The sequence below is a fragment of the Drosophila erecta genome, unplaced genomic scaffold (genome assembly GCF_003286155.1).
Source record: "Drosophila erecta strain 14021-0224.00,06,07 unplaced genomic scaffold, DereRS2 tig00000000-arrow-pilon, whole genome shotgun sequence".
NCBI lineage: Eukaryota > Metazoa > Arthropoda > Insecta > Diptera > Drosophilidae > Drosophila > Drosophila erecta.
Genome location: NW_020825194.1, coordinates 2,897,029 through 2,916,819, shown reverse-complemented (window position 1 = coordinate 2,916,819; position 19,791 = coordinate 2,897,029). Strand labels below are relative to the sequence as shown.

General features: G+C 43.6%; 1 protein-coding gene across 2 annotated transcripts in view; it reads left to right on the top strand.

Annotated features, from left to right (window-relative positions):
* LOC6554771 (tyrosine-protein phosphatase 99A) overlaps positions 1–19,791 on the top strand; it is a 124,446-nt gene continuing 104,655 nt past the window's right edge. The window contains exons 1-2 of one of the 2 annotated variants that reach the window (XM_026976185.1): positions 1–497; positions 5,482–5,901. In XM_026976185.1, coding sequence (XP_026831986.1) covers positions 5,787–5,901 — 115 coding nt within the window. In that variant the 5' untranslated portion in view covers positions 1–497; positions 5,482–5,786. The remainder of the gene's footprint in view (positions 498–5,481; positions 5,902–19,791) is intronic. The other variant, XM_001981321.3, reaches the window with a different exon arrangement.

The following is a 19,791-nucleotide window of genomic DNA, read 5'->3' as shown; positions in this document are numbered from 1 at the left end:
GTGTGGTGGTGCAACGGCAACGGCAACGGCAACGGCAGTGGCAGTGGCAGCAGCAACGGCGGCTTCTGCCTTTCAGCTGGGAATTTATTTGCGCAAAAACGAAGCGGCTCAGTTTCGTGTTTGTTGTGCGCTCGTAAGGATGTGTCCGCTGGCGCTGCCGGACTTCGTGCGTTCGCGTCGCGTGTGTGCGCGTTTATCCTGACGCTGAATGTATCTCAGCCAAAGCGGCCAGAGCCGAAACGGGCCACGAAAAGTGATTGAAAATTTGGCGAATAGCTCAAGTGAATGCCAGAATAATAAGCATGCATGTTGTTAAAGCGTTGAGAGAAAATCAAAAGTAAAATGCGGCACTCGCTGTCCAGTTCCGTGTTAAGTTTTTATTTGTGTTCGTGTGTTTGGATTCGGGAGGCAGGATCCCAAATACCGACGATCTCGAGGATAAACCACTAACTGATAGAAGAAGGTCGTGAGCTGCGGAAAATAAAACATAGCAAAAGGTGGTTATCCCCAGACTTGGTGGCCCATAAGCATAAATAAACGATTTCAAATCGAGGCAACTGAATGAAAACTGGCTGAAAATTCCACGAGTGTGCAGCATATTTTGCATTTTGGGGCGGACTTCTGGATTTGTGTTGACCCACTTTGCTAAGCGATTTCCCTTTCAATTTGCGTCTTGAAGCGACGTTTTGGCCAACTTATCCCTCGACCATCTCAGTTAATTAGTTTAATTAGTGAGTGTCGTGGGCGGTTGGTTAGTCGGTCTGTTCTGGCCCAGAAATTGGTTTGGCATTTCGAGCCAAAATTAAGACCCTTTCTGGCGCAAAGTTTTATTTTAAACTGCTGACCCGGGATTCGGTCGGTCATGCCCTGCCGCTAATAGCCGACATTATTGTTAGGATTCGCAGGGAGTTGGGGTTTTTGGGGTGGACCAAACAAAGGGCCGCCCGATCGACTGTATGTGCCATTGAACAAACACCAAGCCAAAGAGAACCCTTTTTGCGCCACTTTTCTTAATTCCACGACTGCCATTTGTTGGGGCAATAAAAGCCAGCCAGCGACTTCAGCAAAGATGAAATGAAAATGAAATAAAGTAAACAACAATGGCTGGGAAAAACTAAAATAAATTTATTTGCTTTGCCACTAAATTTGCGCTGATTTCGGCAGCAGCTTTACTTCACTTTCGCATTATGTTGGCCCCACTCAAAAAATGTGTTTGTCAACACAGCCAGCGGAGCGCAAAAATGGTCCTTGCTCCTTCGAACCCCTTGCAAAAAAATAAATAAAAAAAGAAAACGGGAAAACGTCCAAAAACGAGAGTGTTTGTGTGCTTAACCTTTTGGTGGAGCCGGATTTTTGGCTCCAGTGGTGTGGCACACGTTCGACTATTTTAGAATTTGCTGCACGTGCCCAAATTGCAAACATCAGCAAATAATAATATAAATTCAGCCAGCAGCCCGGGCATCTAAACCGAATTAGTCGAGTGTCCTTTTTACCGATGCTTTACAGTAATGCTTACAAGATGATTAGGCGTATGTGGCTGGCATGTGATAAATTCCGCTGGATAGCTCAACTGCTCGTCGTGTAATAATTTCATTGTTGCAGCTCTGCAATTTATAATGCGGCAACAATTGCAGCTGCACTTGCAGCAACGGCGTGCAACTTGTTGTCGCTGGGTGGTTCCACCCCTTTGTGGCAACACTTGAGTCACACAGCCACTGCAGTTGCACTTAAGCCTCTACCGCTGCAGTTGTTATTTCTATTTCTATTTCTACTTCTATTTTCTCTCTGCTTTTGCACACCCATTGTGAACCGTCTGGCATTATAATCCCCATCTATGTGAGCCGGTACAGATGCATACAGCTGCAAGTTGCACGTTATTGCGCTCACTTGACAAGTGTTTTTGCAGGACCTACATCTTGATTGCTTGAGTTAAGGCTGACTCAATCTGCATGTTCGAAGTTTGAGTCCTGCGAGGACATTCGCGACACCTCTGGCCGTGCTAATTAACCAAGTTCCAGCACTCGCATTTAGCTGACTGCTTTTCTTTCATGTCAAAGCATTTAATTATAGTTCTGCATTTACCCGCTCCCCAACTTTCGCTGCACTCCCCCGCATTCCATCTCACTTTTTTCCACATTTTGCACTTTTTTTCACTGCTGGACTTTGCCTGATTTATTTATGCATTTACCTTTGCGAGTTGCCCGGGAGGAAGCTGCTGTCATGCTGCTGGTTCGTTGTCTTAATTCATTTTTTATTCCAACGTAAATAAGCTGTAAATTACAACTTCTGTTGCTCTGCTGTTTGCAGCTGATGTTGCTGCTTTTGCCGCCGTTCCCTGCATATTTTGTATGATTCTACTCCGGCAATTCCCAGGCTGCTTGTTGCCTGCCTCGTGGTGCATGCTGCATGCCGCATGCCCCGTGCCTCGTGCCTCATGCCAAATGCAGTGCCATATTTTTTCGCTCTTCACTGACGCCCTTTTTTGTATACACAGAAAAAAGCACCTATTTTAATTGCAAATCACTGTCATGTTTTTAGTTTTGTAAAAAACAATCGGAGTTTTTAAAACCTTGTGATTTCGTTACATACTTCAAATATTCGCGGTCCCATTGAAAAAAAAAGAAATAAGGAACAAGAGAATTATGAATTTGAAGTAATGAAATGCATACAAAGACGAATAGTTGTATACTTTAAAAACTTAAATTATTTGTTATAATTTTTAAAAATTTTGTGAATTTTGTCGCTTTTTCCCAATGTACATAAATCTCTGCGAGAGGGGAAATGGAGGTGTATGTGACATGGAACAAAATGGCATTCCTGTGCTTAAAAATAGGACTACAAACGAGTGCTAGAATAATCAAATTTGTATGAGCCATTGTGAAAGGCTGTCACACATTCCGGCACATATTTGTGTAACATTGATCCATTTGGATGGCACATTTTCTCTCTGTGCTGGAAGTCCCAACTTCTTTTTGCCTGTGCTGCTGTTTAATTTAAAGTTCGTCCCGAAATGGGGAGCAGCAGTGCAGTTGGAGGTGGAGGTGGAAGTGGGGCTGTCATAACTGCAAATCGGCTACTGACATCCAGCTACTTAACGCTCCTCACCGCCTGTGCTTGGGGCATTCGGGCATGAAAGCGGCTCGGAACTGTCTGCGGACCTGCGGACCCAAAGCGGACTACTAATGGTCAAAAAGAACGGGGTGGCCGAGACTGGACGGCGCTGCACTGCGTTTGGAATTATGTGGAAAATTGAGAAAATGTTGCTCAACAACACAAGTACAAGTGGAAGTACAAGTTCCGAGGCACTTTAATTGCCACCGGGCACATTGCGCCACTCTGCAATCCACAACCGGTCATTACCAGCTGGATTCGGGTGGTTGGGTGCAGGCCACTCCGCTTTTCCATTTTCCGGACGCACGGGCGGGTGAAACTTGTTGAGCGACGACCACTGACGAACTGCCACCGGAGATGAAAATGCTTTTCCAGGGGGCAATTGTCGTTAAGGTGCTTAGCGTAAGGCGTTGGCTATTTGAGGTCGTCTAGCCGCGACTATTAATGGGCTTCTCAGTGGCATGTCTTCATTAGAAGTCCACTCTTTCGAGGAATTACACAAGCCCAATTCGGCCGAGAACAAATAATAGCGATTAATAGGGCCATCAACAACAGCAGTACCAAAACAAATTACGAGTGCTTTCAAAGGTATTTGCGTGTTCCATCAACTGTACAACTACAACTGTATTTACCGCGTTAGAAACACATTCAGCTTGCGGTTTCGTTTTGAAAACTAGCTATTACAAATTATATATTGCATCAAATGCTCCAATTAGAGCAGTTCAGGAACAAGTTCATCATATATTAACCGCAGCTTTTAATCCAGATTTTGCCAGATTCTCAAGCAGGATCAATATTTGCGCTAAACAAAAAAGAGTCACCGCTTTAATGTTGTTTTCTTTTTAAAGTGAGCTCAAACAAACTGGCGTTAATGCCGTTTCCTGGCCACGAAAACCGAGCAACAATAGCGGCGCTTTCGTGAAAAACTTATTTGCACAAACCGCGTTTTTGTGTACGAATATTCATACACACACTGTGGTGTCTGTGAAAAAGTCAACGAGTTTTTGCAGGGTGTGTAATATGGAAAATAACTTCAATTACCAGGTGCGGCGTGTGTAATATTTTACCAGCACTCCTTTTGATTTTTTCCCCAATCACAACAGTGTTTATAAAATGGAAATAATACCGGAGAGCAGCTCAGCCGGTTGAAAATTAAAATGTGCCTGTGTTAAAGCAGAGAAAAGGCCAAAATCTGTGGAGTGAAATGAGTAAGAACGCCTGAGGCTTAAAACGATTTGCCGTCTGCAGAGCGCTGTGTTTTCACTGAAACTTGCCGTGAAAGTTACAAATTTGAACTTTAAATTTTAACGTCAACACCGAGTGGGAGCGGGGAGGGGTAAGGGGTAGGGGGGTCAACAAAAAATAAACTTGCAGCCTGCAGCAAACACATTAAAACAAAGTTTTTAAAAGCAACCACAACATTTACGTCATGTGCAATGTGCGGCGGGTTGCGTTGCGTGGCGTTGTTGGCATTGTTTTTGTTGGTGCTGCACGAGCTGCTGCCAAAGTTAAAAAGGGGCGTAGCGGCAAGGAGGGGGCGTGGCAGCTTATTCTCTCGACCTCTCTCTCTCTCTCTGTGTCTATCTCTCTCTTGCCATTTTTATAGTCAAAAGCCAAGTTGTTTGGGCCAACAGCAATCGCCATTTGCTGCCACATGTTGTAACTGTTGCCGCATTAAATGTGCAGCCCGCCTCCGGCGCATTTCACTTTTACTGAGAGGCACCCACTTTTACAGCCACCCACTGAGTTGCACCACTCGCTTGCAACACCACCACCACCACCACCAGCTCCACTTCTGGCCACATTAGTTGACTGCACACCACCAGCAGAGATTTCACTCCATTTTATGCTGTCAGACTTCCGAGAGCGCCGTTCCCGCTTGTTGTAAAAATGCCAAATTCATTTTCAGCATATAAACTTTATCACACACACACACACGTATGCAGGAACACACACACATGCATCCGCGGACTTTATACTCCCTGCTGTTCCGCACTGACATCTTTAGTTAATTTCGCAGCCGCAAAAACTAAAACGAAAGGGATAGTGTGTCTGTCCGGATTTTAGGAGACCGTAAAAGTCCCCTAAACTGAAAATTGAAAAAGAGTCCTGTTAGAATCAAAAAACCTTGCAAATGAGAAGGGTTTTCGCTAAAAGAAGCCGCAAAATAAAGATGCTGAGCTATGCAGAGAAGGTTTGAAAAATTATAGGACTATAAATAGTTTGATGGTTTTCCCAAAAAAAGATAAAAAATATTCTCTGCACATATACTCCATCGTATTGCAAGGCCAAATCAATTGCAACCGAATCGAAAGTGCTTCTGTTTACCCAAAAATTTAATTAACATTTTTCTCTCACTCGTATTTGCAGCTCGTTCAAAATGATCACCTAAAGCCAAAATCGGTGCAAACAAAAAATAAAAACAAAACCGAATAAAACGTGAATAACTAAAAAACGCAAAAGTTCATAACGCAAACAAAGTTTAATTGGCATTGGAAAAAAATAAATGTAAATTGATTTTGAAAAACCCAAGGGCAGAAAACTACAACCGCAATCCTACGAAATTCAAAAAAACAAAAAGAAACCGTAACGCAAACCACCGCAAAAATTGCTTTAGATTAAAACATAGAAGATACGGAAAACATAAAAACCACTTCCAAATCGCATCAAACAAAATGACGCTGCGCATATCGGCCACATACGGAAATCATCGAGGGCTCATCATTCCTGGCTTTGTGCTGCTCCTGGTTTTGGCCACCTTGCCTGCCTCGCGGGCAGGACGAATCTTCGGTAAGTCCTGCAAAAATGTACTGTGTGTACTGTGCGCGGATGGGGCTGCGATCAAAATTTCTATCAGTTTTTGTTTGCGGCTCTAATTAAGGCGGGCAGTTTGCAGCTAATGGAATTTTTAATGCCGCGAAAGACGCAATTTGTGCGGGAGTCCTGTCCGCATTATGTGGCCCCCTTCTTGGGCCGCAGGACCTCCTTCGTTTCCTGTATTGGTTTCGGGCCAACGCGACTCATTGACATGGCAAATGGTGGGACAGCGGGATCATGCTCTTTTTGTATTAATTATAATTACAGAAGGTCGCCTTTTTATGCCAGCAGTCGACGTCGTTTACATTAATGAGGGGCGTCAATGTCAAAAATAAACAAAGGCCCCGCACTCTGGCTTTTTGTATTGGAAATGTCAACACCATGTTTTTTTTCCTGTGTAATTGTTGCCTTTTCCTTGGGTGTTTGTGTGTGTTTGTCTGCATAGTTGATGTAATGAAAATAATTACATTTCTTGTACGTGGTTTGTAGTGCGCAACAGAACAGGCAAAGTCACCAGATTTTGGACACACATACCGAACTAATTAACTGCCAAATAAATAAGTAAACACGGCAGCAGTTTTGCACACATGGCGATAATTTACATTTAATTATGGCAGCATAACTAGTTATTTGCCGCAACTGCCGAAAAAAGGGTTGCTCTGCACATATTCCTATTCCTATTCCCAACTTTCAACCGGAGTCTCTAATTGCAGGCAGGTTTTGTCTGTCCTGTCTGCCCGAATTTTCCTGCTTTTCCGACTTTCCCTCCAGAGCCATTAGATTCGGTCACAGAGCAGCACGGAATGGCAATAGTGGCAACAACTGGAGAACAGTGAAAGCGGACACAATGCGCTGCAACTGGAAAACCAAAACTTTTGTTGACACACATTTTTTCACGGCCCCAAAAAGTGTGCTTCGAACATTTGCACGCAAATGAGCGCAGTTCGCTCGTCATCAAGAGCTGCAATAAAAAACGGTTGGAAAAACAGGCGCTAACATAAAAAGCTACCGCATGAGCTAGTGATGACTACTGGATGTGTTTCTCCAAAAGGATTCGTTTATTTGGGGATCATTCTGGGTTGTTAAAAAGACAGAATGCTCAAGGAAAATCTATATAATACCTATTTGGAGCGGCCTTTCTGTTAAATCCTGTAAGCAACCGTCAAGCGAATTAAAACTTTAATACATATAATACATGCATATTTATGATTTAGGCATCACTGTCACACGCACACACACTCAAAAAGCGAGTCCCAATTACAAATGCAAGTGTGTGTGTGCGCTGGCATTAGGTTGCCAGTTGGCGCCGCTTTTTGTCAGGCATTTTAATGTCTGCCTTCAGCCGCAACTGCAACAGAGCAGCAATAAAACTGCAGGACACACGCACACATTCATATATAGATATATCCGACCATGAAAGCGAAAAGTTTACGCGCTTGTTTGCTATAATTTCGATTGTTTTCACTGCAGCAGCAGCATAAGCAGAAGCAACAACGATTGCAGCAGCCTGCCACGCCCCTTAGCCACCCACAATCACACACACACGCACACAGATATACAGGAACAGAAACATACACATATACGGATTCCAACGCCTTTCAGTTCCCAGGACAATTGTGCACCATTCTGCAGCAATTTTCGTTTTATTGATGTGCATTGCCGCCATTGCAGCGAAGTTTGATGCTGCAACTGCAACTGCCACTGCCACTGCAACACACAGAAAATAAGCTGTGTAAGTAGCACACACTTTTACTTTACTTTTGTTTGCATTATGTACTTTCGGTTAAGTGCGAGAAATTTATGAAAAACTTTTGAAAATGTTTTCGCAATTAAAGTCCCGGCGACACAAAACAAAGCGCGCTTCGAACAAAACGGAGTGCACTTGGTCTACTTTCCTCTGCTGCCATCTACCATCTACCATCTAACACTTTTCCATGCAACTGGCTTAAGTGGGCGTGTAACTGCAGCTGGATGCAGCTAATTGTTGGCATAAACGCTGCCACCCAGATTGTTTCAGACGCAAAGCCAACCGAACAAAGGCTCTTCCTGCTGAAAGCTATCAGCAAATTGGTCAGCATCGGGCAAGTTTCCAGCTCAAACATGGCTACATGATTCAAGTGATAGCCTGGTGAAGGCTTATGACTTCCCAAACTCCTAGGAATGAATCGCCTAAAGTACAAGCACATAGCTCTTACTTGAACTTTTTCTGGATAGAATATGCCCGGGAACATCTCCCATTTTCTCCGAGTGCCCAGAGAACTGTCGCATCAGTACAACATAAACTTAATGGCTAACCAATAAAAACAATGGTGGCGGAGAGCCGCCATGAATAAGTCAGACAACTGTTTCGATATCCCGAGCATACGAATAAGTTGACTCGGCAATTTTGGCCATCAGAACATATTTATTGTGCCTACAACGGAGACACGTGTGCGCGAGTTACCTGGCTGTTTTCCCCGGAGACCAGACACATTGTCTCCTGGCCATTTGGGAGTAGTCGAGCATTAGGCGCAATTGGCGAATTGAATGCTTGAATGGCGCTGCCTTTGTCACCGGCTATTAGCCCTAGGACTAGAAGGTCCTTTTTGCCGGCTGAAGCCCGATCCTTTTCACACATCTGCAATTACATGGGCGAAGCGTACTGGGCGCGCGTCGCAAATCGGTTCGCCTTTGTTTTTAAATTATTCATGTTCTGGCTAAGAGCAAACAGCGATTTAGGACTCCCCCGATTCGAGGCACGCACTTGATATTCAGCTCATTGGCGACATCGAGGGGCGAAATGGCAGAGATTTTATTTGGTGTGGGCGACGTCCTTGACGGCTATCCTGTCTGGAGTAATTTCTTTATTAGATTCATTCGGGCCCTCTAGAACATTCCCTTTTGCCCGGGGCAAAGTTAGAGGCAAAGGCGAAAGCCAAGCGAAGCGAACGAGCAACAGAGTCTAAAAACAATTTTCTAAATTAGTTTTTGCTATCCTGGCTCCGGCAAACGAAACTGCAATATAGCAGAAGAAATTGTTTAAGAATTACATAGAGTGGCCGCCGGAGGATAAGAGTTACTTCTGCATATCCTTTAATAACTTTAAGAGCACCCGAAGTGCTTAAATCCTGCCTGTTCCACACGTTTTACAGTCTCACTAACTATAAATCAACAAACCAACCAACCAACCAGCCGTTGCCTTACGGCTATAAAATATTCAATAAAAAATAAATAAAAAGTCTCGAAAATGTGTGGCCATTGGGCGTTTTTTGAGCGATTCGAGGGCGCAGCTTTATGACAACAATTTTTAATCATTATAAAATATACAGGGGCGTGAAATTCTCTGCCCGGCCAAAAAACACGTTCAATCAAAAAATGCATCGAGTTTTCACCTGCTTCCATTATGCAATACAAACAACCGCCAATGTCAGAATATATTTTCACTCTTTTATAGCATTTTATGCACATTATAATTAGTGTATAATTAAGTAAAGAAAAGTGAGCGCGAAGCGTGTAATTTGGAAAATGGATTTTCAAATAAATAAGCCTTTCGCTGCGGTGACCTGATTTAAAAACCAGAGTGTCATCAGACCTTCGGATAGATACATAGGTGTCACAGCCATTATGTTGATTAATTTTCTATAACTCCTTTTAAAGTAATTAAATTCTAGTAATTCAAGCTGATAACTTAGTTTTTATTTGCGATTCCCCACTGCTGATAGAGCTCTCTATAAGTGTGCTAAAATAACTTACAGCTTGCTTTGCACATCGACAAGCAAACAAGGAAACAGAAATGCCAAATCCATTCGCATTGACAAACTAAAAGTGCAAACAAGCACTGCTTTGACATTTGTTTGGTTTGCCACAGCAACGAGTACATGGTAAATAATGCGGGATATTTGACTTTACGAAAAACGACAAAAAAAAAAAAAGGGATATGAAATAGAGGAAACCGAAAATAGAAAATTGTTCCCTCGGCACGGACATGCCATGCATGTCATCAAAATATGCCAGAATCGGGGCCTTTTCATAATTTATGCGGACAGGGCGCCCACAAAATAATACAATGCCCATATGTGCAGGAGCTGTGGATTTTGCAGCACAATACGGATGGCAATTTGAGGCTGCTTTGTTGCCTGGTCATTGGCATTTTCAATTAATGGAAAAATGTCAGCGGGGCTTCTCGCGGCCCAGGGCCAAACTGTAGCGGGAGCCATGGAAAACGACACATACATATCAATTAGCAGCTTGCCGAGTTCAAAGCCAGGTTCTACGAATCGAATTTGATTATTCGCCACGTTGCATTGCTGGGGAAACATCTGAATCAGAAGAGAACCAATCAAGCGATCGGCGTACTTGAAATCCGATATTACGTATACGCCGAGTGGACTCGATTTCTGCTTGTTTGCTTCGACATTTACTGAAACTACGGCTGGGCGCTCAACTATGCCAGGGAATTCAATTAAAAATCAAAACGGCAAATGCGGAATATGCAGCTGAATATGCATATATGTATATTTAAATCAATATAGCGTGTTTGAATGATTTGTAGTCAAAAATAAAAAGCAGATGTGAAAGCGAAAAATATTGGAAAATAATAATGCAGTCAAAACCAATGAAAACTATTTCAGCAATGTGCATATTTATAAAAAAAAATGAACCAAATTCTCGGCCAGGGCGATGGGGAAACTCCTTTGTTTTGTTTTTCCCCGGCGAAAATTGCAAATAATATTTTACGCTTTTTACACAAATTTTCTACCACGCTGGCTTTTGTCAAAGTTGCTGCAGACTTTATTTTGCTGCATTTTCTGTTCTCGGCAGTGTCGTTATCGCCGTCCTAGTGGCTTGCCTTGCATATCGAAATAATTTAGTTACAAGTTTAATTAAATTTGGGTTTCAGTGGACGAAACACTATGCTTGCGCTAGTAACTGAGATTTTTTGGAGCAAGTAATTCGCTTACCAACAGCAGTGGGCCCCAAACAACAATAGTGTGCAAGCTAAACATGTCTGTTTTCATCAACCTATGGCAGCTTAAAAATATTCCATTATGGCACCAAACAAACGGAAATTAAACTTTCATTACAATTGTCCTGGGCAAAGAGACAATTAAGCCATTGGGAAATTATGAAATTTATGCAGGTCGTAAATCTTTAACAAAGTTTCGGGACATTTGCCGCTCGAAAAAGCAAATATAATTCCCTCAATGTGGGTCATTAAGCAATTTAATTGCATTTAATGTTTATTTAGGCAACATTTCCAACCGAACGGCAATGAGTTGTGTAAACAACAATAATTGATTAGACAATCAAACTTACATTTGTAAATACTGATGATTAAAAATGCAGTCGCCTGGGAGTTTAATGGAAAAATAATGGAATCACAATATATGTATATTTCATTTAGTTCTGCCTTCAGACCTGTGCGACTTTAAGAGCAAAACGCAAACTGGCAACTCAGCCGGGACTCCCTTTGTATTCCTTGGACATCATCATGGGCCCATTATAATCCCGGCTAAGCTGCAGCGATTATTGTCTAAAAAATTCATGTATTTCATTATTAGCCAGGTTGCCTGCGGCCCAGCATTTCCGGCCAGCTCGTCCTCGGCCCCACCAGCGGCTGTTCATTTGCTGTCATAATTTAATTTTTGCCACCAGTCCGCAGTCCGGAGTCCAGAGTCCGGAGCCAAGCTCACAGACAGAAGCTGGGAGGCGAAGGATGGAGGAAACGGGGCGCACATCCTGCGATGATGCTGGGCTCGTCTTTCGTCCTTCGTCCTTCGTCTCCGGCTCGTCCTGCCCGTCCTGCAGCTCCAGCGGCATTGTCTGCAGAAAGTCAACATAATCCACAGAGTGCCAGGCTCCGAAAATCGCAATGTGGTCGCCGCTGTGGCTCATTAATCCATGCAACCGAATGGTGGCCCTCCACATGGCTTGTTTTGTTTTTGCTTGCTGCCTACTCATTCCTGCAACTACTGAGCTGCACTTGCAAAAATCCCATTTAATTTTGAATAATCATTAATGCTTGCATACATAACTAAGCGGAATATTAGATCGCATGCCACTGCACTCAGTCAGTGAGTTTCTTGACCTATATTATGGCCAAATAATTGCCAACTTCAACACTATTTCTTCGAGTGCTCTATGCCCTCCCATCTGTGTTGCCCATAAATCAGCTGCCTGCGGGCAGTTCATCATCATCATCATTATCGTGGTCGCCGCCAAATGAGCGATTCCCCATCTGGACGGCGAAATTAGTTGCGTTGCGCGCATGAATGTCACCATTGCTGTCGCTTAATTTGCTACACAAATTATAAACACCAAATGGAAATGGTAATAAAAAATGTGCCAGAATCACGGACTCAGTGTCGCATCCTGTCCAAGGACCCTGGAAATCGCCGCGGGTACGCCAAAGGATGGGCGACCAAGCTAAACTTTGCCGAAATTGAAACGCCGCTGGCTTATTTAAGCATTTATTTCGGCGTTGGACGTCGGGCGGAAAGTCAATAATGAATAAACTTGCCCCAAGCAGGCGCAGAGCTTTAAGAGTCCAACAGCCACTAACTGTAATGAAATTCGCATAAAAATCATTCCGCCACTGTGTGGGAAAAAACGTTGACCGACTTGAAGCCCCCAAACCGGGGAAAATGGCAAAAAATGCCGAAAAAGAGTAAAAAGTTTTGGTTCACTTAAAGTTGTCTCTGGATTATGCGATTGCACAGAGTAGGAACGGATTTGGAAGAAACCATTTGGATTACATTATTTATGGTTTCCAAACCAATTAAACAATATCTAGTTTTTGCTTCCTATATGTATTTTCCATTTGAATCTTTTAAGTACCTTTACTTTTCTCGACGGTCTCATAAATCACTAGCAAATTGCAGCAAACGCCAATCACTTTCCCCAGTTTTGGCCACTGTGCAGGCCGACTTTAGTGGGCCCAATTGCCATTGCAGCTGGTTGGCAAGAGGCCCAGCCTGGCGTTATTGCAGACGGCCAAAGGATAAGGCCGGCTTGGCCAAGAGCAGTTCGTGATGTCGCGCCTATCACAACCAATTTACTAACGAAGCAGATAAATCCAATTTCTGGCCGACAGCAGCTTAGCCTTCGCTCGCTTCTCTCTTCTGGGGGCTTGAAGAATACTTGGAGAGGCAAATAATAAATAAAAAAGCACTTCCGCTTGCTGGGGACGATTTCCGCTTCCGGTTGACCGGCGCCTCGCAGTATTAACGTGGGTGCTGTTTGGCTTATTAAGCTCATCACCGAGTTTATTAGGCTCTTAAAGCGCTTAGCACTAGTAGCTGATTTTTTCGAGAAAGTGACGATGGTTTGCTTTGATGCCATTGTGTGGCGAAAACACTTTGATGCGACCTTAAATTAATTAAACGAAGTAATTACAAAGTGCGAGAAAGGTCGACTCAAAGGAAGCACTCTGCAGATTGGAGCGTGGTTACTCGGCTTCAAAACACCTTTGGCAGGAAGCGGCAGCCAACAAAGAACAGAAAAGTTGCATTTTTCCATCAGCCACAGCCGCAGGGGGCTGGAAATGCCAGGATTCTGAGGAATCCGTTCTATTTGCAGTTCATTGCCGAGAATTTTAATCAATTGCAGCCGGCAGCAAAGTCCGTAGCTCCTTGACCGAGCTGCAGCTCTCCGTTTCCTCTAAAGACATTTTAATTTCTGCTACAGTCGTTCATTATTGTTTGCCTTTGGATGCCCAGTGAGTTATTATGCAAGTTGCAAAACAATTTGATACCAAGTAAAAACAAGGAGCGCACCCAGCAGCCAAGGAGCAGCAACACATGGCCTGGACATGGCACATTTATTTTTGGGCCGAGGATGGAAAGTTTTAAATTAAATTTCAACTAGCAGTGTGCGTGCGAAGGCCAAGATGCACCAGCTGCAGTCTGACCCAAATACCAGGCCAACTTCCCCCCCATTCCTTTACCCTTCCCTTTACACAGCCACACTCGATGGATAGATAGATGTAGAGTTTTTGACCCGCTGCCAAGTGCTTGGTTTCCAGTCCATCCGGTCTTAACCCTACAAAGGGTCTCGGCACAAAAGGACACCCAGTTCATTTTTATCCCCCCCTTTCAATTTATTAAAAATTAACAACAACAAGAAGCAAGCTGAGAGCAGTTTAAAGAGTTCAACATTACTTTGGACACGCCAGGAGTCGAATATCAGATTTTTTAAATTTTGCTGCGGTGGCAGCGTGTTAAAGCCGCATTGAAAACGAAATCCGAATCCGAAATCGCCTTTGGGCACTGACTTCCATCATAATACAATTTTTATAATTTAATCAAGCTGAGAGCTGCATGGCATCATCGCCCGATGTGCAAATAAAAATAAGTGCGACAATAAAACAAAAGCCAAACAGAAGCGATGCCGTGAGTGGAGATTAACAATGGAGGCGTCGCACTTTTTACGACCGTGGAGAATGCGGATGGGAATGGGAATGAGGAGGAGCAGGATTGGGATGCGGATGCGGATGCCATGGCATTGGTGGCACGCATTTGTCATACACTTTTCGGGGCAATAAAAGGATCCCGACGAAGGGTTCCCCGGCGGCTGCGAGTTTTGCTTTTGTTTCCCGCTTTTACGGCCGTCGCCTGTCAAAGGGAATCCCTCAGATACAGATACAGATACACATACACATACAGATACGGATACAAATACAGATACAAATCGAGATGCGCATAGAAGCACAGGGACGAGCAGTGTCAGTCACTTTTAAAGCGCTCTTTTGAGCTTTGGCGGGTCATAAATCTATTAATTTTCATTACGCAATTACCAGCGAGCTGTCAGGAGGTCAGCGTGTGTGTGTGTGTGCTAATTACACGACAGCCCGCTCGATCAATCAAATTTTCTGGTTATATATAACTGGGCTAGGGAGCCCATGAATGCGGTGATTAATTGGCCATTGCCCGTGGATGTGTACAAATTTATCATATAAATATTAAAGCGGAGATCGAAACGATTTTTCAGGGCATACGTACGTGGGCTTACACGCAAAACCAATTCGGCAGTTAGTCGGATTAAGTCTCCCCTCCATACATATATGCATTTGTTTGTATCAAACATTTGATACCCATGAATATTTTAAAAGCATTTCGAAAATTGCTAACAAAACAGAAGCACAACACGAGCGGAAATAAATGCAATACATTTGAATAAACAGGCTTACACATACTTAAACAAATGCACATGTTACAATACGGATGGGTGGTTATCTCTCTGTGTGTGTGTCTGCTTGTGCTGGTGTGTGTGTGTGTGTGTGTGTGGGTCATGTCAACCACTTGTTATTTCCAGGATGAGAAGGATGTTCGTTGCTGTGCGTACAATTTATATCCGATTTTAATATTGAATTCCTGCTAAGTCAAAGCCAAATGAACTTTGTTGTTCGACTGATAGGAATTGGCAAAAGGGATTTTGCCAAAATAGGTTGCTAGGCAACTGCAACAAGGATTATCTGCCAGTGTAAGCTTGGAGTTAATGCACTTAAAGAAAATGGAAGGGTTGCCAGCGTTGGCCGGTGTATTTAATACCCTCTCAACTAATACCTAATTCCTAAGCTAGGTTAGAGCCTTGATTTTGGCATAAGCGCACATGATTAACTTTTTATCCATGTAAATGCAGTATAAATTTGTCTCGGTGTGGCTTTTCATTGTACTGTCGTCACAGGGAAATCGCAATCGGATATGATTTATAAAACATTTATTCACATGCACGACAATGGCCTAACAAGCTCAATCATTGTGCCTATTTACCAGCGATATATCTAAATCGGGCCGATAATGCTCACATGGGTGGCCCAGTCGCGTTGCCAACGAAATTTGACTAATTAAAGCGGCATATGAATGGGCGTTTGAACCGGAGTAGTGTGCCTTTCAAAGGAGCAACTTGCTCACGTAATTGCCACGGAAATCTAATCAGACTTTCTGATGTTCTGTGTTTGTGTGCCTGTGTGCATGTGTGCTGGGCCTTTTCCTTTCCAGGGAAAACTTCTCGCTCGTTGGGCCATGCGTGGGCCCATGCCCTCAAATGGAAATGCATAAATCAAATTGCTAGAGATTGGTAACCAAGCAGAGATAAACGCGTATTATTATGCCGTCAGATGGCTGGGCTCGGAGTGGAGTTCAAGGCAAATGCCCGACCTTAGTCGCTGATTCATGTTTCTTATCATCCATCAATCAATCGGCAGGGCACAGGATATTGTGCCATTATTAATAGTCCCAGCCTACAGATGGGATGTATTTAAGCCGCTCGGGGCCCGGGCTTCTCCTTGCTCCTCCTCGAAACTTGCGAAACAATTTATCGAGCGGAACGCAAACACACAAATAAGTGGGTAAAATACACGTACTGTATGCAGAAGTGCATGTGCAGTAGGGTGTCCTGTTCTTCGGATGTATAATGAAATAAGATGGCTTTGTAAAACATAAAATGGCAAGTTGTGAAAATCCCTCAATTGGCTAGATTAGTTTTTAGAACGCATGCGAGTCTATGATTACATGTTGATTGAATGTACAATTTTAAAATAGCTCCAAAATCCTTGAAACATACAACAAAAATAAATAGAAATTAAGGAAAATTCGGCAGAAAATTCATATATGCACAACTGGTAACCCTACGGGTGGCGGACTGCATCGCTTAAAACTTCGCAAACATCATTCTGCCCACCCTAATGTACACAGATGCAAATTGATGTCGACAGGCAGCCCAAAAGGCGTTGTGTTGGCACAACTGGAAAAACTTTTCCCTGGCATCAGAATGCCGAGTGCCAGGCCCAGATTCTTCGGCAAAGAGAGTGAGGGGAAAATGGGCAAGCGGAAAATGGGGAAACCTCACAGACAGGCCGACCAAGACCGAGTATTGTCCTCGTGGCCAGGCCACTTGGCGCATTCCAGACAAGTGAAAACTTGACAAACTGGGTCAGCCCAAAAGGGGGCGGATTGGGGCAGCAGCTGCCCTCCTGCTTATGCATGAAAATCAATCTAAATGCAGGCCACAAAGCCTCACCGGCTTGCTTTCCAATTAATGCATTAAGAGCTTATCGAAGCGGCTCGCAAATGGAGTGCATCGCACGGTTGGCGGATAAGTTGCCGATTAGGTGTGACTTGTGAATGTGATTGGCGGTGCCATTCCAATATCGCAGCCACAGTCATTTCTTATAAGCCGCACTTCGCATTTGAGACTCGGTTATTACCATAAAATGCTTAGATACAACTTGAATCTGCAGCTGCATGTCCTTTCACAAAAACTGTTACTTTAATCCCATAAAACTTCCTGTTCGAACACTTGTAGGCATTTTCAAGTGATTTCTAAATCCTGGTGCTTTCTGTGGCACCTTCGATTAATTTTTCTGCAATAAGAGCCAGCATTTTACTTGGGCAACTTTGCTGGGGTCATGCAAATGAGCCTGTGGCGAAATTCAGACCGATATATAATGCAGTTTGCATGCTGACCGCAATGCGCCCCCTGTGAATACCCTTTTCAATTTCTGCTTGCCAGGTGGGCGTTTTGGCCAAGTCAAAGGCAGCTGGTGGCCCGCAGTAAACGTTGACCGCATGATTTGTATCTCAAATGGGCCACAAATGGCCAAAGCATACACACACCCATAGTCGTACACAACGAGCTCATAGAATGACCAGTACAAACATTTATTGCTAATTGCCGAAAGGACATTTGCATAAACTTAACAAAACCCAAAGTTTTCCATGTAGGCAAACAAACAAACGACAACTTGACCACACACAAATGCACTATACCAGGCTTCTTCGTCTTCGAGGAGGTGGGCGGCAGTTTGGTCGCCGGGGGCATGCCACGTGCAATTTGCCAGCCAATCAAGCCGACCACCCACCACCCAGCACCCACCAGCCAGCACCCAGAGAGCCACCAACCCACAGCAATAACATGATTCAATTTGCTGCACAAACTTTAGTCGGTCCCTCAATTACCAGTTTATAATTGATTTCCCTCAGCAGTTTTGCAAGCGAACGCTTTTAAAACGTTTAAACTGGCCGAAATGCTTTCGTTTACCGATGAGGTCGATCATTCGAAAGCCATTTGACGTCAAATAAATGTTAGAGAATGTGAAGCATTTGGCTGTCGAATTTAGTGAATTGGAAATAGCCTTTGTCCCCCTCACTCCCCCTCACTCCGCAGCTCAGTAGTTGCGTAATTATAGCGGAGTGCAGCGGCACTTGTGCATTTTATTGGCTTTAATTGCCGGCGTCACACGCGGCGTATGAGTAATGGCAATTTAGAGGCGCTTCGCACGACCGTTCGCAATACACACTCCAACTATTTGTTATGCAATGAACGCTTGGCCTAAATAGGTGCTGAAGAGGGGTTGCACGACTGTGCAGGTAGAAAAAATACTTGCCACTATTAATGTTATTCACATTCTGCAGGAAAAAGCAAGAAATACTTTCTAAATTAAATTTTATACCCCTATATATCATTAACTATTATTGAAACCAGTTAAGATGGGTGTCATAATCACAAATGCAGAATGCAGAACCCGTCACTTTTTATGGCACTTTCTAGTTCCGCGCCTTTTTTTTCCAGTGCCCCTTTGGGTTGAAAGAGAAACTCCATTCCAGTGACTGTCCATTTGTCCTTTTATCGCACACGCACATAAATTGACCAAATTAATGCGAAAACTGAGCACGCGTCGAGAACGAAGTGGAATGGATCGGAAGCACCAAAGGTTTGCCCTGCCATGTGTTTTAATGAAGAGCTCCACGCAGGCCCTTTGACTTTGAGTTTCGCCTAACGATGACATCAATGGAGGCTTTCTCCTGACAAAAGATTTGGCTAAGTGCCCTTATCAAAGTGACAACAGGCGCAACATCGTTCTGCCTTTCTGTCTTTCTTTTATTAAGCCCCAAAGTGAGGATACAGTGGATGTTGGCCATCAGGGAAAATGCCATGTTGATATATTGTATTGAACAACTTGGTTGAACAATGTGTTATGTTTGAACAATATTCTGCAGATTTGCTACTGATTAAACGTTACTAGTTTACACGCAGTACAAATATCAAGTGACTTTGACTGGGATAACCACCGTATCGCTCAACCTCATTTCAGCTGGCTTTTCCAGTCATTTTTTCATCTTTCGTCTGCCCGGAGCCATGCAATTTCAATTCCCACTGGATCGTATCTTGCATTTCAGCACGCACTGTGCATCATGAGTTATTGATAAAACTTTCTGGGCCGTCGGCGCAACCACCCACAACAATTATAAGGCCGGCAACAATTTGTTTATGTGGCAATAGGCCAAGCGAAAAGCGAAGAACAGAGAATTTAGCATAAAAATCCAGCACAATATACGAAAGGGACCTTTCGGAGCCTTTGGTCGGTGAGGAAATGACGCTATATAGCAATGTCTGCCTGAGTTTGCTCCACATAAAGAACAGGAAATTGTATTTTTATAGAGATAAAGTGGGAGATAAGGAGGAAAAGCGAGTCGGAGGGAAATGAAAATCTGTTTATGAAGTCATTGTGCCGCCAATGGGGATATCAAAACCAAAAACCACTGGATACCAATGTTGCCGCTGCTGAATTTGCTGCACTTGCAGCGGCAGGAATCGCAGTTTTAGCTGCTTTTATTTCGGGGAAAATTCCTAGCACAGCTTTCTCCGGGCTTCTATTTGCCATTTAAATGGAAAATTTCGAGTGGCATTTGCAAACAAAACGTGGCCGAAAACGCGGCGAAAAGTGGGTGAATATAAGCCACGACGTCTGTCCGGAAAACTCGAAAATTACATCGCGGGAAAAGTGGGAAACGGAGGTTGGATGGTTGAATCTACTCTGCCCTCTGTAATTTTTGCAATTACAAGCCGGCAATTTTCATTGTTATGGCCGTAATGAAAATGGCT